Here is a 26,677-nt window from a genome sequence, read left to right as displayed (position 1 = left end):
AAAAGGAAAGGAAGAAAAAAGAGAAAGAAGAAAGAAGAAAACGAGAGAGAACAAGAAAAGAGAGAGGGAAAGAAACAAAAAATGCTAAAAAGTCATTTCCAAGGGGACAGAGGGAAAGGCCAAACTGGGAAGCCAGAGAAGTTTTCCTCTCTTCCATTTTGCCCAGCACTAGTACTCTTTACCTTAAGTTCGACACAGACAGAACTTATGTACATAGATATATTATTGTAGGAAGTTGGGACCACACCTAATTTAGCAGGAACTTTGCCATGGAAGCAGATGGTTCAGACCTATGGTGCTTTGCATAATGGCTGAAGATCTTTTACTGTTTTGTTTATCTTGTTGGCCAGCTTCCTTATAAAGGTACTTCATTCCCAACAGATTCACTAATCAAGGTTTTAATCAAGTGTTGTCACTTACTGTGACTGTTGAATTCTCTTTTATCATAGAAAATGTGTGGATCTATTAATAGTGTTTCCTTGGATAATTTGGTTCTGGTATCTGAATAATCATTATTAGCTTTTCTCTTATCGACTTAAGGAAAGCTCCCTGGGATTTAAGTGGGTGTCCTTTAATCTTCAAAGTACTTTTCTATTCTTAGCACTTTAGGTTGCTTACTCTGTTACTGTTTTTAACTTAGAGCTTAATAATAATTATTGAACTAGCAATTACTGTATGTGATTTTGAAGCTGTAATAGTTAAGAGTACTGACTTTTTGTTTGTTGACTTTTCTTTAGAACTAGAAAAAATGCTACCATTTATTGGGTTCCAAAACTCTCCCTTTGTTTAAAAAAGTGAGCCATTAAGAAAATGCATCAATAAGCAAGTCCAAACTGCCTCATTTGTAATTTGTTCAGAATTGTAATAGAATTAAAGGAGTGAAGTAGAATAAGCAAAGGAATCATAATAGAAAAATGTTAGAACTGATTTGTTCATTTATGTCCCACTCTTTATGACTTCATTTGTGATTTCTTCAACAAAGACACTGGAGTGCTTTGCCATTTCCTTTTCTAGCTCATTTGACAGATGGAAACTGAGGCAAGCAGGGTTAAGTGACTTGCCCAGGGTCACACAGCTAAGAAGTGTCTGAGGCCACATTTGAACTTGGGAAGATGAGTTTTCCCTGACTCTGGTATTTTACCCCTCTTCTTTGTCACCTTGCTACCCTAATGACATTCCAATAGACTACCTATAATGCACTTTTCCCTCCCCCCTTTGACTCAGAGCCCCTAGCTGCCTTCAAAGCTCATCTTAAATACTATCTCCTATATGAGACTTTTACTGATCCTTCCCTTTACTTTGAACTTATAGATACTCCCTAAATAACTGTGGACTTACTCTACATATTGAGGCAGCTAAGTGATACAATATCTATCAGAAACTGGACTTAGAGCCAGGAAAACCAAGTTCAGCTTCAGATATTTACTAGTTGTTTGACCCTGGGCAAGTAATTTAATTTCTGTCTGCCTCGGTTTCCTCAATTATAAAATGGGAATAAAAATAGCACCTACCTCCCAGGGTAGTTGTGAAGATCAAATGAGATAATTGTAAAGCAATTAACATAGCGCCTGGCACATTAATTGCTTGTTGATTGATTAAAACTAGGCAGATGAGTGACAGATAAGTATTCTCAAGCATCATTTGTTCATTAGACACTCAAAATAGCTGATGGATTGAAGAAAAGACAATCATTTAAAAAAAGAGGAAAAGTATGATTTCTTGTTGTTGAAAACCATTTTTCTCAGTGCACAGTCTTTTTCATAAAAGGCCTTTTCTGTGTATGTGCACATCTTGCTTCTGCCACATTTGTCTATCCCAAAAGGGGAGGAGGAAAGAAAGGGAGTGTTTGGAAAAACTGCCAAATGAGTGTCGTCACTTTCTCCAAAATAAGGAGGTTGGACTGAAATATAAATGAAATATCACACCTAGCATATGGCCTTTCCTTAGTCTGAAGGACTTGTGGATGAACATTTTCTGGAAGCTGCTTAATATTTTCAAAGTGATTTAGAAAATAAAATTGTACTTATAGTTCTTGGCTCCTTGTGAAATGTTATAATTAAAGATGTAAGAAAGAAGTGGAATAACACACAGGCCTGTCTTCTGCCATAGGATTGCTTTTTGTTAAGAGAATTTGAGATGTTTTGACCACAACAAACATGCTTCTTAAAGAGAACACTGTCTGCGGCTCAGACATGCCTGTAAAATGACATTTGTACAGAAGCATTGCATTCTTCCCACTCTGGGCTTCTTACCTATTATTGTTGAAGCTAGAGAAGGGGGTAGGAGAGGGAAGTGGTCTCCACCCAAACACCAGCCTCCAGTGGTGATGCCCATAAATGAGACACTCAAATTTGACTGTCTGAGTGGTTCAGCTACAAAATACCCACCTCATTTTGGAAAGAGCTGTTGGACTAAGGTTCAAAGAAAAATTGGGTTTGAAATCTCTCTCCTACCAGTGGCTGTGTGAATCTCAGATAATTTTATTTCCGTCTTAGCATTAACACTGTGTATTGGTTCCAAGGCAGAAGAGTGGTAAGGGCTAGGCAATGGGGATTAAGTGATTTGCCCAGGGTCATAAAACTAGGAGGAATCTGAGACCTAATTTGAGCCCAGGACCTCCCATCGATAAGCCTGGTTCTCAATTCATTGAGTTATCTAGGTTAACTTTAAAATTATTATTATATTATAGCTATTAGTATTGTGGAGGCTGTGTGGTACTTTGGAAAGAGCAATGGTTTTGGAGTTAAGATCCTAGGTTCAAATCCCAACCCCAATACTACCTTATCTGTGTGAATTTGGGCAGTCACTTCCCAAAGAAACAGTTACATCCCCTCTTTGGGCCTCAGTGTTCTCATCTGTAAAATGAGGAGGTTGGGCTAGTATATGGCATCTAAGCTCCTTTCTAAAGAACTCTAAATCTAAATCTATGATCCTCTTATTATCTTCAAAGTTCAACTGTGCAAAATACCAAATCTGTTTTTAGTACTGCCCTCGTTTCTAACACTGCAATCTCCATTTAGAGGAGATTAAATTATTTATTACAGTACTCTCAACACAGTTTATGCTTTAAAATGACTTCGGAATGGAATGACCACCTTCCTATGATTCATCTGTTCCTATATTTAGACCCTGGAGTGGTCCTGAGCCAGCTTGAGTCCCACCTCAATAAGAAGCAGAGGATAATTCCCTCTTACTCCAGGAGCTGGCCCAATTTTAAGGACTCCTAGACCTCTTTGTCTGGTCCCTGATACCAGGTCTGACCTGAATCTTGACAGTCCTTTATCCCTTCACCCTAGTTAGTTTGCTTTGATTTCTGGTAACTGTCAGGTTCCTGAGTCTTGCCTGATATCCTGGTTTCTCACCTCTGACACCATAAAGTTTCTGTTCCCAAACTGACCCCAGTTCCCTTCCTTTTTTCTTCCAGTCTTTCTTTAGTACTCTTTGTTTTTTTTTCCTCTTCTCTCAACACTGTTTAACACTCCAATTAATGGGCCACTGCCCATCTTCTCAACTTGTTTTTCTCTCTAACTCTATTAGGGCATTTTCCTGTGGGAGCTATGATGGCCTTTAGTTGGAGGTCCTCTACTCTGATGTCATTAGACATTCATAAACCTCATTTTTTGCACCTCAAAAGCCAAAGTAGTCTTTCCTTGGAAAGTTGAAGTTTGAAAACTTTAAAGAAGCAATTGTTCCCAAGCATGAAAAGTACCTGATGACGCAGTTATAGGTTCCAGTACCTGTCAGGAGGAGTTGGAATCTAGTTGGAAAGAAGGCAAAGTACATTGGAAGGAACATTGGATTTGGAGCTTTAAATTTGGGTTTTTAGTGCTGAATCTAATACTCATTGTCTGTAACTTTGGTCAAGTGTTCCTTAAGTACTTTATAGTCCTTCATTTCTTTACTTGTAAAGTAAAGGTGTCAAGATAGATGAACTCTAAAAATCTCTTATAATTATAACCACTCTTCCCATCTCAACCCCTGCTTCACCATACTTATCACCTTAGAGTGATATCAGCTTAGAGTCATTAATCAGATCACTTTCATTTTAAAATTTTACCAACTCTGTACTTTTCCCCAATCCAGCCTTTAAGGGGGTTTCTCTCCTTTTAATTAAACAACTCTTGAAAAACAAACTTGAAATTTTATCTTCTCTATAAATATTGTCTGTTTTGCTCTGAGAGCAAAATAAACTTTGCTCCATGTCATTCTTTGGCTATTATATTGCTCAAGCTTCCCTCCATATATTTACTTTACACTTGTCTCCTAATCCTAAAATGAAGTTGGCCATGACATAAATTTGCCATCTTTAGTATCTCTTCTCTTCCTTCTAGTTTGAAGGGTTTTTTTCTTTTGTCTTTCTTTTTTATTTTTTTGCATCTGCATGTGCATGGACACATCATATTAGTTGTCTTGTGAGTTTCAGGTGGATCTGTGGGTGCCAGGTTTGTTATCTGTCAAATAATCATATGCATTTAGATTTTAAAAGACTTTTTCTCATAGTAATGATGTTGAGTTCACAGTTTTCCTTTGGGTAATGGGTGTCTTTGAGTTAACCAAAATTGCCTTGGTATCATGGAGATCTTCAGGAAGACCTTAGATGCTTCTTGTCTGTCTAACCTTGTGCAAGTCATTTAACTTTGTTTGTCCCAGTTGTCCCATGTGTAAAATGGAAATAATAATACCATCTACCTTGCAAAGCTGTTGAGATCAAAAGAGGTAATTTAAAAAAAAACCCTTATTTTCTCTTGTAGTAGCAACTCTAAGACAGAAGTGCTATTTAAATACTATCATTATCATCATCACTATTATTATTGGAGATCTAGAGGAAACCTCCTAGGTCTGGATGTCCATCTTTCTTATTTTATATATGAGGAAATGGAAACTTTTCTGGGGTCCCATAGGAAATAAGCACCTCGAGAGGTTTTGAATTGTTTAATTTTACCAATCATTTGATCCTGGAGGCAATCTTGTAAGGAGGAAAAGAAGGCATAGTGCTATTATTCCTATTTTAATTATAATGAGCCTGAGACACAGAGAAGAAATATGGCTTCCTGAAGGGCACCCTGGTATTAGGAAGCAAAGCCCAGATTCCAGCCCAGACTTCTTACCTCAAGAGTAGCCTCCTCCTGCCTCTTACATCCCAGCTGTTTTGGGGTGTGACCCAACAAGCAGGTTTTATCAGACATGTCCTGAAGTAGTTCTAAAATCCAGGTTTGTGCTAGCCGTCTTGTGACCTTTCCGAGTGACATATTTAGGACTAGGGTGGATTTCCCAAGGTGAGGTCTATAATGGCAACAAAGGTAAGAGCCTAAATGGAACAAGCCTCAGCACCATTTTGCCTGCTGTTTTCTCATGGCTCTAACTAGGGCAGTCAGCAGCATATATTGCTATTTTTGTCAATTTTCATTCTGCCTTTGAGACTTAGAACTGAGGGATGCTACAGATGCTTACCATATGGTTGCTATGAATGAATTTGATGTACAGATGATATGTTATTTTAATTTGGGGAGGGAAGGGAAGGTGCACTTTAATAATAATTTATAGAAAAGGCTAGATAGAAAACCTTTGGATAGCATCTTGGTCACTGTCACCTCCCAGTTCCCATAAATTTCACCCAATTCATTCCAGACAGATGCCCCAGTTCCCAGTGATTTCCAATGGTACTACATTTCTATAGGCTTTCAGAGATAGAAAAGGCAATTTTATAGGTGATCTCATTTGATTCTCACAACAACTTTATGGTATAGATGGTGCAAATATTATTACTCTTTTAAAAATGAGTAAATTGGTATCCTAAGAGAAGGAAGCAGCTAAGTGACCCAATGGGTAGATTCTTGGACCCAGAGTCAGAAAGACTTGAGTTCCAATCCAACCTGGTAACTTTCTCTTCATGTGACTCTGATTGCCTGACAAAAGAATCCAGTGGATCTGCCGGAGAAGGAAATGGCAACCCCCTACAGTATCCTTGGCAAGAAAACCTCATAGATGGCCATGATCTATGAGTACACAAAGAGTTGCATGGACATTCAACAACACATTCTAAAAGAAGTTTTGTTAACCATGCAGCAGTCTTTCCATTGTAATAGGTTAGTTCTCCCAGTGGTTCCCACAGCTGATGGTTCTACCTAAAATGTAATATACTAGTATTTTTGTAATAAGTGAGACTGGATATTTTCTCCTCCTTGCCTTTAAAAAAAAAAAAACAAGTGGAACAACCAGTGTGATAGTTTCCTCATCTATAAAATGAAGAGGGATATGGAAGGAAACTAGATGATCTCTTCCAATGCTAAATCCTGTCATCTGCTTCACTCAGGTTTAAAAAAAAAAAAAAGGATTTGTGTTTATTAGACTCTTGGAGCCACTAATGGAATTTAATATCTATTTTTGACATCTGCAAAAAGTATTATGGATTTAGATTTAAAAACATTTTTTAAAACTACAGCAGAATCGATTGCCATCTGATTTGATTACCTTCTACTAAGATAGTCTAGTTTCAACTCTAAAATTTCATTTCCTACAAAGTGCTTATCTAATATATATGACCAGATTGAGAGAGAGAATTTACTGGTAGTGTGGGTTCATTTTGTGGGAAAGACTCTTCCTGAAGCATTCTGGTGGAAGGATATCTATCCCTTTCAGAGAATCATTGCCAACAGTATAGTGAGGACTTTATGAGAGGTGAGTAAATGAAAATTCTTCTTTTTCTGATTATTAACTCTAAAATCAATTAACCTGGACAATATAATTTACCTTTAATTCCCTCTGTGTTGTCCTCCCCTTTGCGCCCCCCTTCCCCCCCCCCCAAGTGTTTAGGGACTTTTAAAAAATATCCATTGAAACTTACATACCGAGACAGCATAGAAGAGTACATAGCTGGTCATGGAGCCAGGAAGACAATGATTTTAGTCCTGCCTCTCACACATACTGGTTTCATGACCCTGGCCCAATCATTTAATCTCTTAATAGCTTAGGCAACTCTCTGGTCAAGGAGAAAGTACTTATCTGAATTGGCATAGCTAATTTCCTTGAAATCACAGGTCCTACTGCAGTTAGGGGGCATAGTAGATAGAGTGATGAAGACTGTAGTGAGGAAGACTTGGGTTCACATTTGAAGAAGGACACTTACTAGCTGTGTCATCCTAGGCACACCACTTGGCCCCTATCTGCCTCAATTTCCTTATCCATAAAATGGGGATAATAATAGCACTATATTTCCCAGAGTTGTTGTGAGGATCAAATGAGATATTTGTAAAGCACTTAGCACAGTGTAGCATATAGTAGACCCTTAATAAATGCTTTTTCTCTTACCTCCAAATACACACATGTGCACCCCCCATAAAATAAGAAAATGTCCCTTAGCATAAAGAAAGGGATATGATATTAGTAGTGTACTGACAGTGTGCCCCATGGGTCCTGTTGAAAAAGGCTGACTGATAACTATATTAGTGTCAGTGCCAAGACTACACTAGAACATTTCAAAGTATGGCTCTATTTGGGGTTACCCAGGATCCATTTATGTTCCTTCTCTCTCCCCACACTGCCAAGATCTCTGGATTTTTATGAGCCTCGTAACTATTTCTGAGACTACAGTGATACACAGTTCTTTCACACAACCATTTAGAATCAAAGTAAATTAATTTTAATTCTAGCTTTCAAAGTCAAGATTCTTCACACATTCAATCCATTTTTTTGTTTTGTTCAATATTTTCATTTTTTTTGGTACAGACAGAGAAGGAAGGATGTGAAGTTAATACTTTAGGTCAGCAGCACTTCTGTGCCCAAAGGTTTTTTAGACTCTTGTTTCCATTTTTCTAACATTTAAGTCATGCTCTCTTCATGATCTGTATTATAATACTTGGGAACCTGAAGGTTGTGAATGTATGGGTTGTGTCTGGAGTGGGAAACGGAAGGGAAGGCATAATGTCATAGACAGCTGCTAGTACTAGGAACCAGTTGCTTTGGGCTCAACTTCAGTTAAGAAGCTCAAATTGATTGACGTGGTGCTTCGAGAAAGCTCTGGGTGAAGTTCTCCCCCACTAATCTCCTGCTGCTGTGGATATGACAAACTCCATTTCGCTCAGACACTGGGCCAGAAATTGAAGGGAGCTGTTAGGTTTGCTCTCAAGATATGATCACAGATGGATTTTCAAATTTATTTCTTCCCAGTTTGAAGTCATCCAGCAGAGAGCTTCCTTGTTTCTTTTCCCCAGTTATCCAAATCAAATTGATTTTTTACCATCATCTGTGAAAAAAAGGACATAGCCCTGTAGGGGGTCCACAATGTAAGGAGATGGATTCTCTCAGTCCCCCTGCAGTTTCTAAGAGCATGCTTTCAAATGTGATGGAGAAAGAAATAGGTAAGGAGCCTATTTTTATTGATGTTAGAAGAATTCTAGTGACTGTCTTAATAGATAATTTGAAGAATAAATATTGTCTGCTATTTTTAGTGAGTTTCATTTTATTTCATCTTATTGGCTCTGGTCCATGGTATGTCTTGTTTTTATTTGCCACTCAGAGAACAATCTGTAGTTCTGTAGACCTTTTTTTCCTAAAGAAGACAAAGAGGATCTGAAGGGATGTGGAAATCATGAGGTTGTTTTCCTACATCATTATAGTTGTTTCAATCTTGGGCGTGTAATGTTAAAAGTCTTAGAAGTGGGACAATTCATAAGGACCCTGGTGACTTTCTAAATCTGATTATACTTTAGGTTTGTGTTGAATATTCTAGATGTGGGAACAGCTAGGTAGCTCAGTGGATTCAGAGCCAGGTCTGAAGACCAGATGCCCTGGGTTCAAATGTGATCTTAGACACTTCCTAGATTCATGACCCTGGATAAATCATTTAACCCCCACTGCCTAGCCCTTGTCATAGCACTTCTGTCTTAGAAACAATTATTGTTTTTAAGGCAGAAGGTAAGGGTTATTTTAAAAAAAGAATATTCCAAATGCCCATCTCTCGGTTACCATTTGTCTAGGTGCCTAATTGACTACAAAGTGAAAGAAGGTTTATAAGGAACTTTGCTCATACTAGTCCTGGGAGGGAGATAGGGCAACCATTATACTCTCCTTCTATGGGTGAGGAATCTGAGGCTTTAATGAGGTGTTTTGATTTGGCCAAGTTTTCAAAGCTAGTACTTCAGCCCAAGTCTTTTTTCTTACTCTACATTCAGTCTGGTAGTTTTTCTAATAACAAAGAATAAAAGTAGCAACATTAATATTAGCTACCATATGTATAGCATTTTAAAGTTTGCAAAGCATTTTGGTTCTCCTAGGAAACATGTAATGTAGGTACTGTTATTATCTCCATCTTACAGATGAGGAAATTGAGGCTGAGAGAATTTAAGTGGCTTAGTCAGATTATACAGCTAGTAGATATGAGGCAAGATTTTAGTTCAGACCTTCCTGACTCCAAATCCAATATTCTAACCATTGTACCACCCAAGTGCCAGTGAATAATCATTATATAGTGTTTATTGTATATGGGTATCAATAGTGTTATTGGGTTTTTGGGGGGGGAGGATTTAAAACCCTAACCTTTTGTCTTAGACTCAATACAATATATGTTCTATTGTTTGTATAGCAACACAAAATATGTATTGATTCTAAGGCAGAAGAACCTCAGTTTCCTCATCTTTAAAATGAACAGAAAAAATGGCAAACCACTCCAGTATCTTTGCCAAGAAAACCCCAAATGGAGTCATGAGGAGTCGGACATGACTAAAAAGTAACTAATTAACAACAACAAATAATGTCATGGAAAGAGGACTGGATTGTAATGTAAATGATAGGATTTAGAATTGAGTGGCATCTTGGAGGTTCTTTACTCAAAACCACTCCTTTTCTAGGTGACTTTAGAAACCAAAGGAACATAAATAGTAAGTAGCAGAGCTGGTGAGAGTTGGGGTTGTTTCATATGCATTATATATGTATTTGCAATCACCATTGCTTGGCACAGAGTAGTTGCTTAATAAATACTTACTAATTGATTTATTTATTTTTTTATTTTAATAACAAATTTCCACATAAATTTTTCAAATTTCTATGTTCCAAATTGTCTCCCTGCCTTATTCCCTCCCAGAACTGGCAAGCAATTCAATCTGGGTTATATAGGTATTATTACCCAAAACATATTTCCTTTTATTGACTGATTTGAACCTCTAGTATATACCATGCTACCTTTGTAACCTAACTTTGCTGAGCTTCAGTTTTCTCAACTAAGATTGTCACAACCTCCATTTATAGGAACTGGTAACCCTTCTAGATATGACTGTACTTTAGATTTGTGTTGCACATTTCATATGCACACCTCTTTCTTCTACTACCCAAAGAGATATTACATAATTACAGTTGCCATTTATCTACTAGTTTTTAATTGTGTTGATTTAATCTGTTATAAGAATAACCACCACAATCCTTTCATGCAATCAGAAAATTAGTTTGGAAAAAGCTTCAATGCCATAGAATCTTAGAATTTCTTCATTATAAAGGACCTTAGAAAATATCTTAATCCAATTCAGTTTCTTTTTTTTTAATCATGAAAGAATACTATTTTATAGTATTTTAAATAAAAAATATTATTTTGAAGTGAACATGTATTTGTAACCAAAATTAATATTTTAACATACAAATTAAAGAGTTATCTTTAAAATTCTAAACTTAGTTACATATAGTATAATAAATTTATCATAGTAATAACATCATTTTCCATTGAAAGCCTTTGCTAAAAAGAGCAATTCTTTGCTTATCATCTCAGTGAGTAAGGGAAGGAGTAAGGGGAGAGAGAATATGAAACTTGAAATTTTTTAAATGTTGGAAATGGTTTTAACATGTAATTTGTGGGGGGAAATTATATTCATATAACATAAATATATTATAAAAATATAAAATAAAATTATAATAAAAATAAAAGCGTAATCATAGCCATATTATTACTGCTCTGACTCAGTTCATTAATGTGTTTTCCCAAAAATGATGAATTATCTTATGAGGGTAATAACTGTATAGAATATTACTCTAAGATCACAGATTTTCAAACTAAAAGAGGTCTCAGGGATCACTTTTATAAACTCCTCATTTTATGGACAGGGAAAATGGGCCTTAAAATCAGAATATCTGATTCAAAGTCCCATGTACTCTTCAGTAAACCACATTATCATGATAGAGTTTGGACTCTGAAGATTACTGATGGGAAACACCAAGCCATGGCCTTGACTGTCTGCACTTTTAAAAAAATTTTTATTTGTTTGTTACATTAATATACCGTTAACTCCCTCTCCCGCCCCCTTTTAGATAAAGAATCATTTGGCAAAGAGATATATCTATATATAAAACTATATCTTATTTCTGTTTAACAGTTCTTTCTCTGGAGTTATAAATAAACAATCATTCTTCAAACAATATTTCTGTTATTGTATATAATGTTCTCTTGGTTCTGCTTGTATGCATTGTGCCCTTTAATTTAAAAAAAAAAAGCATATCTGAGAGCATTAGTATTTAAGGTTGGTCCTTAAAAAGGGGGCAGCATCTTAGTGCTTGGGGGAAGAGAAGAGAACCTAGGGGAAAGACAGAAGATGCTCTGTCTTTGTTGAAAATTAGGCATTGGTGGTGTTTGGTTGGAGGCTTCATCTATTCCAATAATCATCAGGCTTTTATTCCTTACATAGGTGGGTATCATGTTTTACTTCCCTGTTACAATCCTTGGCATTTTGGTCCCAAGCACTATAGGCAAATCCCAATCAAGCTCCACTGTGGTTTTGTGAAATGAACAAACATCCCTTCTGAAACTCAGCCAAGACCTCATTTTAATTTCTGTCCCCCATCCCTGGTCTCCAGCTGTCAAGAGCTCTTGCATTAATCCTCTGCTGGTGAAAAATCTTTTTGGCATACATTACAATGAACTCATTGGCATTGATCACAGAAGAGTGTTATAGTCATATATGTCTGCAAGATTTCCAGGTGAAAGGGGGCATTAAAACTTGCTGGTAAGGGTTGAGGATTCAAAAGGAGGAAATGCTGTTCTAGTATCATGGGAAAGAGCTACTTTTATATTATATGAAGAATTGGAACTGGCTGATGCCTTATACCAATGACATTGCCAGGAAGCCAGATTGAGAGATTTATATCTTGCTCAAATGCTTAATAAAAGCTTTATTTGAACATTAGAACATTTTAATATCTGTCCTAGAATTATTCCCAAACCAGTAAGATATGGCAGGCCCGGCAGAAAATAGAGTTCAATCCAGGCATAAATCTGTGAGGGCAGTGTGCTAAAGGGGAGTCACAAACATTAAGGAAATTCAGGAGTGAGTGGTTTCTCTAGGTTGGTAACAAAAGAGATTAGTGAGCAAGTTTTTTAAATGTAGCAAAAATATAGCTGGCATCTGTTGTATCTCAGGTGCTAAGAATACAAATATTAAAAATAAACATTATCTCTGACATTAAAGAGTTTACAACTTAAGGGAGGCTTTGCTGAATACATAAATAAATATGATACAAAATAGTCTATAATCAAAATAAAGGAAAGACCAAGACCACTAAGAAAATTTGAGGAGGGAGTAATATACCCAAGGGATTCATGGAAGGATTCATAAGACTGAGGAAAAGAATACATTAGTTCTTGCTTAAAGGTTTCAGTAGGTGAAAATAAGGAGGAAATGAGTTTCAGGGACATGAATTGAGTGGGAAAGTATGGGAGGAAATCAGAAAGAGACTAGTAGTCTAGTTTTGCTAGAATGTAAAATGCCCAAGGGGAGGAATGGTGTGAAATATAGGGGAACAGATAGGTTGGAACTAGGTTATATGGAATGCCAGAAAAAGAAGTTTGTATTTTACCCTATGGACAATGGGAACTGAACTACTGATGGTATGAGCCTACTGAGTGGCCCTTTTAGACCTGTTCTTCAGAAAGATTACTTTGGCAAGCATCCTGATAAATGAATTGGGTAGGGGGACATACTAGAGCCTGGTAATCCAATTAAAATATTTTTATAGCCAAAGGTTAATAAAGTTCTGAACTAGGCATGACATTTCTTTCTAATGATCTTACAAAGCATTAAAAAAATTTTTAGTAAACAATAATCTTCCTTTCCTTCCCATGCCCTCCCTCCCCCAAATGAGAATGAAAGAAAAACCAAACATCACAATCATGTCTTCCAATGAAACAATATAGATATGTCTCATTTTGTATTCTGACACTCTCATTTCTGTTAAGGGGATAGCATGTTTCATAATTAGTCCTTTGAAATCACAAATATTACATTATTCAGAATCTCTAATTATTTCCAAGTTTTGTCTTTACCATATTTTTGTCATTGTATAGATTGTTCTGATTCTGTTTACTCTGTATCAATTTGTCTTAATGTTACTCTGAAACTATTTTATAATCCAACACTCTTCCATGATATGTATATCTTCTAACTTGTTCAGCCATTTATGCTTACCCCCTCAGATTCTCAATTTTTTGTTACCTCAGAAAGTGTTCTAACATTTTATTTCTGTACATCCTTGCTTAGAATTATTTTTGCTTTAGGCTAATCCCTCCCTTAATCTACTTTCTAATTCCCACTTCTTCTCTTTCCTTTTTATTTCCCTGTTCAGTGAAATGTATTTCTGTACCCCACTCAAAGTGTGTGATTATGCAACATTTCACACAAATTTCATTTGCACCTCTTATGCACTTATCATGTTTTATTTTGTATTAGTGTTAAAAGTGACAGTGGCATAAAATATATTCAAAAAGCAGTGATGTTGTTTTTTCCCCCACATCCTAGAATATGTGGAAAATTCACTTCTAAGTACAGTTGCCTAAAATTTGGAGATTTCAATGCAAATAGAGGGATTGGTAAGTGAACATGCTTTCTAGGAAATGGAAGGATAGGTAACTCTCACTCCTACTACCATCATTTCAAATATAAACTCAGCTCCATTTGATTTTTCATGAACAAGTACCATAAAATTATGTCACTGTCCAAGGTACTTTTAGAGAGGGCCAAAAAGAATCTGCCTCTTGGTTCTGTATTTCTCACAAAATTGATAAGGGGAAAATTATAAGGATAAAGTGAGCAAGTGGAAGCTGTTAATAAGACAGAATATAGAACTAGAGATATTAAAGAAATTATGAAAAAAAAAGGCATTGACTATGGAACTGAAGAAATAAAATTTAACATCATAGAAGGTATTAGGGTAGGTATCTTTGCAATCTATAAAGTAATGGAAAGAGAATTCCTTAAGGAAATTTTGTGTGTATGTGACTTGTTCTCTTCTACTAGGATTAGACCTAATGATAGAGGGGGTGGGGGGAGTGGATATTAAGCTAAAGCAACTGTCCATTTTAATTGAAACATTTATTTCATAACTGACAAATCTCTTGTTCATGGGATGCCCTTCCAGATTTTAACAACAGAAACATAAGCTTTTGAACCAAGTGAACTCTCTGCTTCTCTTTTTTCCATAAAGGCAAAGAACTAGAATGCTGAAAGAGATAGCACAGTGTAGTGGATAGAATTTGATACTTAGAATCATGAAGAAGTATATTCAAATTCCACCTTTCCCAGCTCTGTGACCCTGGATAAGTAGCAACTTCTCTCTGCCTCATCTCTAAGATTTCTCATCTGTAAAATGAAGGGGTTGGATTTGATGGTCTCTCATATAACTTCTAGTTCTAAATCTGTGACTGTGATTATAACTTTAAATAAATGTATTTATTCATTTCAGTTCAACACATGTTTATTTAGCATCCTCTGTGTGAAAGTCATCCCTGTCCTAGGCATCAACAATTCAAAGGGAAAAATGTTTTTAAAAAAAAAGTTCTTTTTCTCAAATAATTTATTTTCTATAAGAGGATGGGTTAGGACTATATAAGCTAACAAAAAAGATAATGTGAGGAGAGAACTGAAACCCCTTGGTAGTAATCAGGAAAGATTTCAGGTGGGAGGTAGCATCTCAGCTGAGTCTTAAGGAAGTTCAATAGATCCTCTCACTTTGCAGATAAGGAAACTCTAGCCTTAGGGCTCAGACAGTAAAATAGAGCTAAAGTTTGAAGTTAGGTCACATTACTCTAAGTTCAATGCTTTTTCAACTGATCAATTTTTTGGGAATCTGAATGTTGAGATTCATCAAGATTCTGAACCTTCATTCATTAGAATTACAATTTGTAGTATTTTATGTAAAATTAGAAAGACTACAAACATCAATGAAATAATATTATTTGGGCCTCTGCTACCACTTTGTGTTTCTTATAGATATCCCCATTTTACAGTTGAAGAAACTCATACAGATAATTTAAGGGACTTGCCCAGGGTTCCACAGCTAGTATCTGTGGCCAAATTTGAATTCAAGTCTTTCTGACCTTAGATCATTGCTCTGTCCACTATGCCACCAAAATTGACTAGGTGCCCAAAAGACCTGAGTTCAAGTCTCACTGCTAACACTATGGGACCCTGGACATATCACTTAATCTTTTAGCACTCAGTTCAACTCTCTTAAGACTTAGTGGTGGGGATTTCCTTATCTAGAAGTTCCCTACACTAATGAAACCACAGGCCCAGTCTTTTTCCCTGTGTTACTACATTTTTCTGGGACTTGACATTGTCATTACATTGCTGTTCTTACCAGCACATAGCATGATGTCTGCATATAGTAGGTATTTCTAAGTGCGTATTGACTGGCTTACAGTATCATCTACAAATAGGAGGAGGACATCTCTCCCTGTTGGGAATCTCTCTTGAATGAACTGTCATTTATTAAATGGATATCATGGGCCAAAAGTGTGCCAAGCCTTAGGAACATAAATTAAAAAAAGAGTAAGACAATCTCTGTCTTTAAGGAGCTTATATTCTCATAGAAGATTACAACTTATATAGGAGAACAGTAGAAAATGAAGATTTTTTTTGGGATAACAGGGATATTGAGTGGAGCTACCAGTCAAATGATAGACATTTTTTTCTTTTAATTGATTACTATTCCCAGAGTAAAAGGGAAAAAGTAAAGGTGAGAAGGGGGAAGCACTTAGCAGCGTGATAGAAATGTAACTAGAATGCCCCATAGTGGTTTTAAGTAAAATACTGAGACTCTACACAGGACTTTCTCCCTGTTGGTGGCGAACACCTTCAGTCAAGGATACATTGCCCTGTTTGGTGCCTCATTCTATATGAGTTAACACTGGTTGTTCTTGTGTTTTTCTAAGGTATTTCTGATTTGTGTCTTTAAAGAGATCTTACATGATTTTAATATATGCTTGGATAAATACATATGGTAGTGACCTTGAAAATGGCCGGAGAGTTCCCTGTATTGGGGAGAGCACTTCCATCAAGAATGTTCAATACTGGGTATAAAATGATGATTTTTTAAATGTGTGTTATCTACTGCTCCAATCCCTCTGATGAAAGAAACAATTTCGAGTTACTTGTCAAATATAAAATCCTTTTATTCTGAGTCCATTCTTCTTGTAGTCATCGGTGTTTGGAGACAAATGCATCATCAGCAGTTTTCACTCAATAATGGTGCTCTTGAGAGAATACTGCAAACATTGTCATCTTCTGCCCCTCCCTGCCTTTCATCTTTCATTGTGGTACCAGTCGTTTCCTATCATTAGCTGGCACTGGCTTTATGCTACGTAGGTACTAAGAATGAACATTCTTGTTCTTGAATAAAGAGCTTTGTCAGTAGAGGTTTGAGGACCTTTTAGATGTTATAAATAGGGTCTCTACTTTTTTTCTATTCTGTTTACCCTTTTTACACTTACTGTATACATGGTAATAATGTAGCACAACCCCATCAATGCTACTCAAACCCATTGTATGTTATAGAGAAAAAAGAAGACCCTGTGCACTGGAGATGTTGATTTAGAAGTGAAAAAAGGACAAATCCACCCTTTCAGAAAGGTATGCTTAGAGTCCCAGAAAAAAATTTCTGCCATGAATACAGTAGATAGTTAGCTTATTGACAGCAGTTAAAAAACTATACCAGTATATCATCCAACCATCATCATTGGAGAATTAAATATTCTACATAAAAGAATAGTCTAGATAATATAAGTTTTTCCTTTTTTTTTTTTAATCTTACCTTCTGTCATGGAATCAATACTGTGTATTGGTTCCAAGGCAGAAGAGTGGTTAAATGACTTGCCCAGGGTCACGTAGCTGGGAAGTGTCTGAGACCAGATTTGAACCTAGGACCTCCCAACTCTAGCCCTGGCTCTTAATCCACTGTGCTACCCAGCTGCCCTCAAGTTTTTCCTTTTAAGCATCAAAACACTTTTTAGAAATATTTTTTAAATCTGGTATGGAACTTTCTCAAATCTACTACATTTCCCCTCATTTGTTAATTTAGAAAATAATAAAACATTTTTTTTAAAAATAAAAGCAGTTTGGGGGCAGCTGGGTAGCTCAGTGGATTGAGAACCAGGCCTAGAGACGGGAAGTCCTGGGTTCAAATTTGGCCTCAGAGACTTCCCAGCTGTGTGACCCTGAGCAAGTCACTTAACCCCCATTACCTACCCCTTACCACCCTTCTGCCTTGGAACCAATACACAGTATTGATTCTAAAATGTAAGGTATGGGTTTTAAAATAAAATAAAATAAAAATATTTAAAAGAAAGAAAAGAATTAAAAGCTGTAGAAAAGGAAGTTTTAAAGGCCACATGGAGCTATGAGAATGGAAGTATAGGTGACATTTGTTGTTGGCGTTCAGTCATTTCTGATGCTTCATGACCACATTTAAGGTTTTCTTGGCAAAGATATTGGAGTGGTTTGCCATTTCCTTCTCCAATTTATTTTCCAGATGAGGAAACTGAGGTAAGTAAGGTTACGTGACTTGCCTAAGGTCATACAGCTAAGTGTCTGAAGCTGGATTTGAACTCAGGTTTTCTTAACTTCTTAATTCTAGATCTAGCAGTTTATCTACTGCACTACAATAAGTAGAGTTTATTGCCACAAAGAAAGGGGCCAAGAGAGAGAGCTGCCTAAGATTAGTACAAAAGCTGTTACTGTAACCCATCTATGTTATAGATCCTAAGACAATAATAATAATGTATCTCCTTTCTCCCCTTTGGCTTTTTAAGGGAGCCTTAACCATTTCTGTCTGGAGATTGAGATGGTCTCTTCACTTTTGCTTTATTCATTCATATTGCCATTGTAAATAACATTAGCTGTGGGCCCTTGCTGGTAGGCTTGTATGTATTGGAAACACAATGGGGAGGTGCCATCTGAGGGGGAAAGATATCTGTGGAAGAAATAGAAGTGTTTTGCCAGAAGCACTGTCCCTTGCTGGGAGCTTAGAGATACCAAAAGGATAAAGAGAATTATAGATTCTTTGACACTATTATCCAGAGTGGAAAACAATTTACATTCAGGAACTTATCTGGTCAGGAAGTCAATGTTAGGATGAAGAGCAAATAGATTTTTTTTTAATCTTTTTTTATTTCACCTTTTTCTGGGTTAGACGTGTATTATCACACAAAACATATTTCCATGTTATTCATTTTTGTAAGTGAATAATCTTATAGAACGAGCAAATAGGAATTATTGAACAACCCTGACCACCACCCTCATGTTGCTATTGCTATAAATGCAATAGAGAATGATTTAGAAATATTTGATGTCTGGCTTGGGAGTGTTGGTTTCTTGTTTTGGTTATGATTTTATTTTTTTAAATTTTACTCAGGAAGGGATTCTTTCCTGTCTGTTCTAAGGTTCTCCTATCAATATAAATTAAGCAGAATCCAGGGAATGAGTTCTGGTATGCTGAGCTCCATATGGTTATAACACTGGCATGCTGCTCAGAGGGGGAAAAGAAGGTTAATCATTTAGAATATGAAAAATCAAAAGAGCATTCTTAAACCAGACACCTCTGCTACTACTGTTGCTGGTCATCTCTTTGGATGAAATGTTATCAGCCCAGTTGATTAAATAGCATTTCTGAAAAGAAATATCCAAATTATATTTATTTTCTGTCATGATTAAGTTAAATGATGCAAATTAAGAGAGAGAGTAGTAGAAAAAATATTGCACTGGAAATCAGCAGAAAAATCTGATTTTGAATCTCATTTCTACCATTTACTATGTGCTCTCAAAAAGCTACTCAAGTTTTCTGAACATCATTTTCCTCATCTATAAAATCAAAGTAATGATGCTGCCTACCTTTGTAAAGTTTCAAGTGCTACATGTGTACGTTATCAATGTTCACATTTTTGTTATTTAAAATGCATAGCAAATGGAGTATTGCTTTTAGGATTAAAGACATTCATGGATTGTTTTTCAGAATCCTATATTTGACCCGCTTTGATGCTAAAATTCTTTCTTAGTGTGAAGGATAAGGAAATGCCATCAGTAAAATTTAATAATGGGATATGTTTTATGGTTCTTAATGCTTAGAAATTGATTTTATAACATTATTTCACTGGATCCTTGTAACAACTCTGAGAAGTAGATAATACAGATAATATTAATTATATTTTGCAGATGACACAACTGAAAAACTGAGGCTCGGAGACACAAATTGCCAGACCCAAGGTCACATGACTAGTAAGTTATAAAACTCGAACTGGAACCCAGATCTTCAGATTCAGGGTCTAGTAAATCTTTCTGTTATACCACCATTGCCCAGTAACAAATCTAGATATAACCAGCATGTAGTGACCATTTCTGATCTGTGTAAAAGGTTGTAAAATTAAATTACCCGAAGCTATCTGCCTGATTTTATTGATAAATGAAGTTTGTTGCACCCTCTCTAAAGGTTATTTAATGGTTTAAGGTGATTGGAGGTATTACCTAACTCTACATAACCTGTTTTGTTTTTTTAATGTCTTTAAATCAGTCATTGAACTTGTGACTAGGATTAGTTGCTTATATCTGGGCAGAAGGAAATAGTCCTGAGAAACTATGGCTGGCAGCTAGGCAAAGCTAGAGCCATTTTTCTGGCATTTGGGAAATGGTCACTAGACCTAAGGTCAACGAAAAATAAGTCACCTTTAGGGTGCTACTCAGACAAAATGTGAGTGCTTTGTACATGTGTGTATGTGTGTGTAACTGATTTGCTGTGTTGGATGAGACCATTTGCTAAAAACCAATCCTTATATCCAAGAAGGAAGGAATGTACCTCTCAACTCAAAACAAAACTATGAGTAGTCTTCTCTTAATTAGGCCAATCATTCATCAAAAATTACTGACAACCCTGAGTTCTTCTGCTGATATTAGTGATAACAGTTCATTATTATCAATAGCTCATTTATAGAGCTCTCTAATATTTGCAAGGTGATGTACATGCATTTGATCCTAATGACCAGCCTGGGGATAAGGCTCTATTATTTATCTCTTATTTTACAGATTAGTAAACTCAGTCAAAGAAAAATTAAGTAGCTTGTTCAGGGTCACATATGTAGATATTGTCTGAAGTAGAATTCAGCCTAGGTCTTCCTGACAAGCATTTTGTCTCCCACTGCCTCTATTTGTGATTTCATCAGTATGTTGAACTGTTGTATGTTTGAAACCTCTCAGTGAACTTTGATTCTTCACTCTTTCTCACCCCACATTCCAGTCAATTGTCAAATCTTCTTTCCTTCTTTTCTCTCTTTCTTTCTCTTTCTTTATCTCTCCCCCTTCCTCCCTTCTTCCCTTCCTCTCTTTCTCTCTTCCTTCCTTTCTTTCTTTCTCTTTCTCTCTCCCTTCCTCCCTTCTTCCCTTCCTCTCTCTCCCTCTTTTCTCCTTCCTCCTCCTTCCTTCCTTCCTTCCTTCCTTCCTTCCTTCCTTCCTTCCTTCCTTCCTTCCTTCCTTCCTTCCTTCCTTCCTTCCTTCCTTCCTTCCTTCCTTCCTTCCTTCCTTCCTTCCTTTCTTCCTTCCTTCCCATCTTATGAACAACAATGTGTATTGATTCTAAAGCTAAAAGTGGTAAGGGCTAGACTAAATGGGGATTGAGTGACTTCCCCAGAGTCGTGTGACTAAGAATTAACTGAGGACATATTTGAACCCAGGACCTCCCATCTCTAAGGCTGACTCTCAATCCATTGAGTTACTTAGCTGCCCCTTGGGGTTTTCTTCCCAAAGATAATGGAGTGGTTTGCCAATTTGTTCTCCAGCTTATTTTATGGATAAGGAAACTGAGGTAAACTGGATTAAGTGACTTGCCCAGGGTGGCACAGTTAGTGTCTGAGGCCCGATTTAGATTCAGGTCTTCCCTAGTCTAGGCTTGGCACTCTATCTGATGGAGTTGGGCAGTGGACAGTGAGGGAAACAAGACCCTCATACTCTGAAATCTTGTATTTCTCATCAGTTAGCACTAGTTCAACATGAATTATAAAATCTGTAGTTTCAGCATTTGTCAAGCATGCTTTGCAGAATCTGTATTGTTGATCAGCTACCCATTCTATATCATCAGTTACTTATACTTGATCTGTAGTGTTCTATACTGGTTACCAGCCTTGTACTTAATCTATTTTATTGATTACTTATATTCTATATTTACCTTAGTTCTGAACTGGTAGACATTACTAATGACCTACAACAGTTTACTGTCCACTTTACTGTTATCTCCCTCCCCATCCTCTCATCATTGAAGAAAACATTCCAGAAGTGTAGTAAGACCTCTCACTGGCAAATGATGACAAGCAGACAATGAAGGGAACAAGGAACATGTGCACTAAGAGCTCTGGCATTCCAGAATGACCCCTTTCCCCCCCACAAACATGCACGTACTCCTTATTCCCTCTTTGGTATGTTTCAGACCCAAAATTGCACCTCCTCCTGAATCTGGCCATATCCATTTTCCAGAGTTTTCGGGAAAAGGTGAAGATTTCTCTGAAATGGAGATGACTAGTGCCCAGACCCCAATAAATATGCAAACCCTGATCTAAAGGGTATGGAACTGCTATTCCATCAGTTCCAGAAAGGCTACTCTGCTAACCCCCAGGCTATTCCACCAACTATTAGACTATTTTACCATCATATAAACCTTTTCCTCAAAAAAATTATTTTCTTACTTCTGGGTTGAACAGAGTATGAGCCTCCCATTCTTGGGGCAAGATCCTGCTACAAACTTGCATCTGTTTCTCCCATAACATATCCACTGTACCACCTAGCTTCCCCAAAGCATTAAATAAATGTTAGCCATTTCTTCCTTTTCAGAAACAGATGCATATGTGATCAGAATTTCCCTTCCTTTAAAAAAAAAATCAAAACCCCTTACTTTCTCTCTTAGTAACAATTCTAAGATAGAGCACAAGGGCTTGGCAAATGGGGTTAAGTGAGTTTTCCAGGGTCACACACATAGGAAGTATCTGAAGCTAGACTTAAGCCCAAGTCGTCCTGATTTCAGGCCTGGCTCTATCCACTAAGGCACCTAGAGTTTCCCTTCCTTCTTGAACAGACTTCTTTTACATAGAATTTTAGGTCACAGTCAGTGGGCTAGCATGAGTTAGGTAATTATTATTCCCAGGCAATGTGCCTGGACATACTCTGGAGGAGCTCACAATCTAATTCCACAAGACCCTACTTGCCCTTTCTTTGAGTTCTTTAATCTTATTTTTCCCCAAATGTTATCTGTGTATCAGAAAGCTGAATTTGAATAAAAGGATCAGAGTTTATATCCTGTCCTCTACTTAAGGCAAGTCATTTAACCTCTTTGAGCCTCAGTTTGTCAAATGAGAGAGTTAGACTCAATGACATCTAAGGATCTGTTCAGGTGAGATGTATGAGCCCATAAATAGCTTTTCTCTCTTGTATCTTGAGCTACCTATTTGAATACCTTAGCACTGAGCTGTATCAGTATAGAGTTAAGGAATCTTTTATTGCCCTTTCTGGCCCCCCCCTTTATACTACAAGACATCTAACCCCCCCCCCCCCAACCCTTTTAGAGATAGGCTTCATATCAAACTAAAAGACATCTCTGTTCTACAGCTTATGGTGCAGTTATTCCTGGTTAACAGAAACAAACTGGGAATAAGCACAACCTATATATAAAAGGATTCTCACACCAACTATAAGATTTGAGCTTTTCAGCAGTTTCTCAGTTTTAAGAGTTTTTTTCTTTACTGTTGCACTTTTCTATCCTCCCAGAGTGACCCTTAAAAATTCCCAAATGGTCTCCTTTTGAAGGTCAGCTTTGTGAACCAGGACCACTAAATTTTATTTTACCAAGTTTCTCAGTGTTCTGTGTCCATTTCTAACAGTAATGTAGGAAAAGGATGGGTGTCATCTCCACATGGCTAATTTTAAATTACTGACTTGTTTAGATGCATTTCTCATGGAAACATCATTAACTACAAGTTAGTACCTCAAATAACACAGTTAATGCCTTTTTTTTTGGGGGGGGGGTAAGAATATCCAGCAGAGAAGTTTCAAAAATTGCTCACAGCACTGAGTACCCAGTCTAGTTTTTCATAGTTCTCTCTGTCTCTCTCTCTGCCTCTCTGTCTCTCTCTCTCTCTCTCTCTGTCTGTCTCTGTCTGTCTCTCTCTTTCTCTGTCTCTCTCTCTATCTCTCTTATTCTCTCCCTCTGTCTTCTTCACACACACACCACCCACATCTCTCCCCACCCACTCAGATGAACCTCTGTTTAGCTACCAGTCTTTGTTTAACCAGGAACTGTAGTGGCCAGGGTGTGTGTGTGCGTGGGGAGGGCGGGATAGGGAGTGGTAGCTATTTGAGCCTGACTGCTCATTTTGAAAAGAATCCTCTCTTGGTTTGTGTTTGGTTCAATGAACAAGATTGCCACTTGAAAACAGTGGATTGTAGAGTTGTGTGTTTCCCCTTTTGCTTTTACCCAGAATAACCTCCAAGCTGTGTAGACACAATACTTAATGGTGATTTATCAGCCCTGCACTTGTCACTGTGTGCCATTTGCTTGGCTGAGGAACTTAGAAAGAAATCTCATTTGATTCTCATTACTACCCTGGGAGAAAGATGTTGTTATTATTTCCATTTTACAAATGAGGAAACTAAACTTGTACTGAGTTATACTGATCTTTGAAATTTCCTCTTGCAGAACAGACTTTGAGGATAAAAGAAGTCAACCTATAAAGATTCACACAAACATACTCATGTTTCATATTTCATGGAAGAGTTAACCTTTTTTCAAAATCTAAAAGAAAACTTTATTTTACCTTTTTTCCTATTTCATCTAATGCTGCTCTGAAAATCTTTGGAGAAACCTTTTTTTTACCTTTTTACATATAATTATGTGTAGCATAGCAATAATGTAATACAAATGATTTGTTATGTAATAAATTGTAATAAATATACTTATTCTAGAGATACAAATTCTCATATTAACTAGTCCAAAAGCTCTTTTAAAATAACTTCATTTTTAATATAGCATTTTAAAAAATAAATGCTATGGAAAAGCGTGCAGACTACACTGTTGACCCTAGATTAAAAAACAAAACCAGAAAGCTTCACTAATATTAGCTTTTGCTTTATAACAATTGGACCCATGAGCTCTCATTGTTTTTCAGGTAAGATTCTTGTGTTGTAAACATGATGAGATGTTTATCACATTTATTTAACCTGGAGCATTATGGTAATAGTCATGGATCATTTTATTACCTTTTCATATAAAGTAGGAAGAGGAAAAATGGAGCCTTCCCTTGAGGTGTTCAGGGCCTTTCAAGCAGTTCTAGATGAATCAAAGGAATATACTCTGGGGATGCATTTTAATAGAGACAATCCCATGTCTGACCTCTACTGTCTTTATAACCCTGGGCAAGTTAGTCAACCTCCTTAGCTCTCCATTTCCTCATCTATAAAATGAGGGTTTCAGACTAGATGGCCTCTGAGGTTCCTCCCACCTTTAGATCTATGAACCTATAAATTAATCATTCTGTTATTTGGGTTATCCTTCAAGACTTAATCCCCCTCACATACTGTGCCTCTTCCAGACTGACCTATTTGCTATTCCTCATACATTCTTTGCCAAGAAAACCCCAAATGGGGTCACGAAGAGTTGGACATGACTGAAAAACTAACAGACATTCCATCTCATTCCCCTGTGACTTTCACTAGGCTGTTCCCCATACCTGGAATTTACTGAATTCCTGATTCCCCTAGCTTTTATCCTACTCACTTATCACATCACTTTGTATTCCCTGTGTAGGTAGATCCTGTATTTACTGCCCTGTAAACATGTATCACCCAGTAGAATGTATGATCTTGGAGAGCAGGGATTGTGGCATTTTTGCCTTCATTTCCCAGTAGCTGGGATAATGTCCAGCATATAGTAGGCATGTAATAAATGTTTGCTGATTGATTGATTGTTTTAGGTTTAAGGGAATAACATGATTAAGTAAAGGAGAAAAAGGCTTTTTTTTTTCTTTCTGCCTGTAGGTGATGTTCTTACAAAATTATCTTAAAGCTCCCTTACTCAAAGCCTTGATAATTTGCTCAGGTCTTGAGACTGTTCCTTTGTTTAGCTTATATAGTTCATTTTAAATTCTGTACCAGGCACCATGATAAGCTCTGGGAATAAAAACTGAAGGAAAAATATCATCCCTACCTGATCTCTGGACATTAAATTCTAATGGGGGAAATAAGACACAGACAAGGTAAATGGGAATTCATCTCCCAAACAGAAAGCAAAGAAGAGGAGGAAGCATTCTAACAATGGGGAGGCAGTCTGGGAAAAGGCACATTCAGGAGATATAGAGTATCTTGTGAGAAATGTTAAGAAGGTAAGTGTCCCTGGGTGATCAAATACATAGAAAGGGCAGCTAGGTATTGAAGTGGATAGAGCACAGTGCCTGGGGTCAAGAAGGCCAGAGAGCTACTGTAAACTCAGATACCACCTGTGTGACTTTGGGCAAATCACTTAACATTCCTTGCCTCAGACATTAGCTGTATGACCTTAGGCAAATCATTTACCATTCTTTACCCCAATTTCCGCATTTGTAAAATGAGCTGGAGAAAGAAATGGCAAAACATGCCAGAATCTTTGCCACAAAAATTCCAAATCAGATCACAGAGTCTAAGAGGCCTGAAAAAAACTACTGAACAACAAAGTAGATGGAAAGAAGTATAAGAAGACAAGATAGAAGAGGCTAGATTGTGAAGGACTTTTAAAACCAAATAAAATTTCATATAGTTGGTCCAGAGCCATTGGAGTTTCCTGATAAGAAATGGGGAGGACATGATCAGATCTATACTTTAGGAAAATCCCTTTGGATGCTGAATAGAAATTGCCTTAGACTGGGAGGAACTTGAGTCAGGGAGACCCACCAGGGTATTGTACATCCAGGTAGGAGATGATGAGAATCTATTCCAGAGTGGAGTTTGTGTGAGTTGAGAAATGGTGAAAACAAAAAGACTTGGCAACAGATTGGACATATGGGGTGAGTGTAAGTGAGGAATTAAGGTGACCAGAGGTAAACTAGAAGTTTGGGAAGAGAGAGAGAGAGAGAGTTAAAGGGAAAGGTAGAGAATTACGTTTTGGCGATGTCTAAAGGACATCTAGTTTGTTTGCCATCAGGAGAGAGAATAAGGCTAAGTAGATAGAACTGAGAATTATCTGCATAGACTTGATAATTTAATCCCTCAGAGTTGAAAAGTTCCCAAAGTGAGATAACATAGGGAGAAGAGGACTAGGACAGGACCTTGGGGGACACTCAGAGTAGGTGTGACCTGAAGGAAGATCCAGTTAAGGATACCAGAAGGAACAGTCAGACAAGCAAGAGGAGAACCAGGAGAGAGCAGCAGTG

General features: G+C 37.1%; 1 protein-coding gene across 17 annotated transcripts in view; it reads left to right on the top strand.

Annotated features, from left to right (window-relative positions):
• Nucleotides 1-26,677, top strand: part of MAP7 (microtubule associated protein 7) — a 249,148-nt gene that overhangs the window by 90,015 nt on the left and 132,456 nt on the right. For all 17 annotated transcript variants that reach the window (XM_056818865.1, XM_056818860.1, XM_007484613.3 and 14 more), the window contains one exon: nucleotides 19,458-19,520. In XM_056818865.1, coding sequence (XP_056674843.1) covers nucleotides 19,458-19,520 — 63 coding nt within the window. The remainder of the gene's footprint in view (nucleotides 1-19,457; nucleotides 19,521-26,677) is intronic.

Source organism: Monodelphis domestica, chromosome 2, assembly GCF_027887165.1.
Source record: "Monodelphis domestica isolate mMonDom1 chromosome 2, mMonDom1.pri, whole genome shotgun sequence".
Taxonomy (NCBI): Eukaryota; Metazoa; Chordata; class Mammalia; order Didelphimorphia; family Didelphidae; genus Monodelphis; species Monodelphis domestica.
Note: the sequence above shows the minus strand (reverse complement) of the source record. Positions and strands in the feature narration are given on the sequence as shown.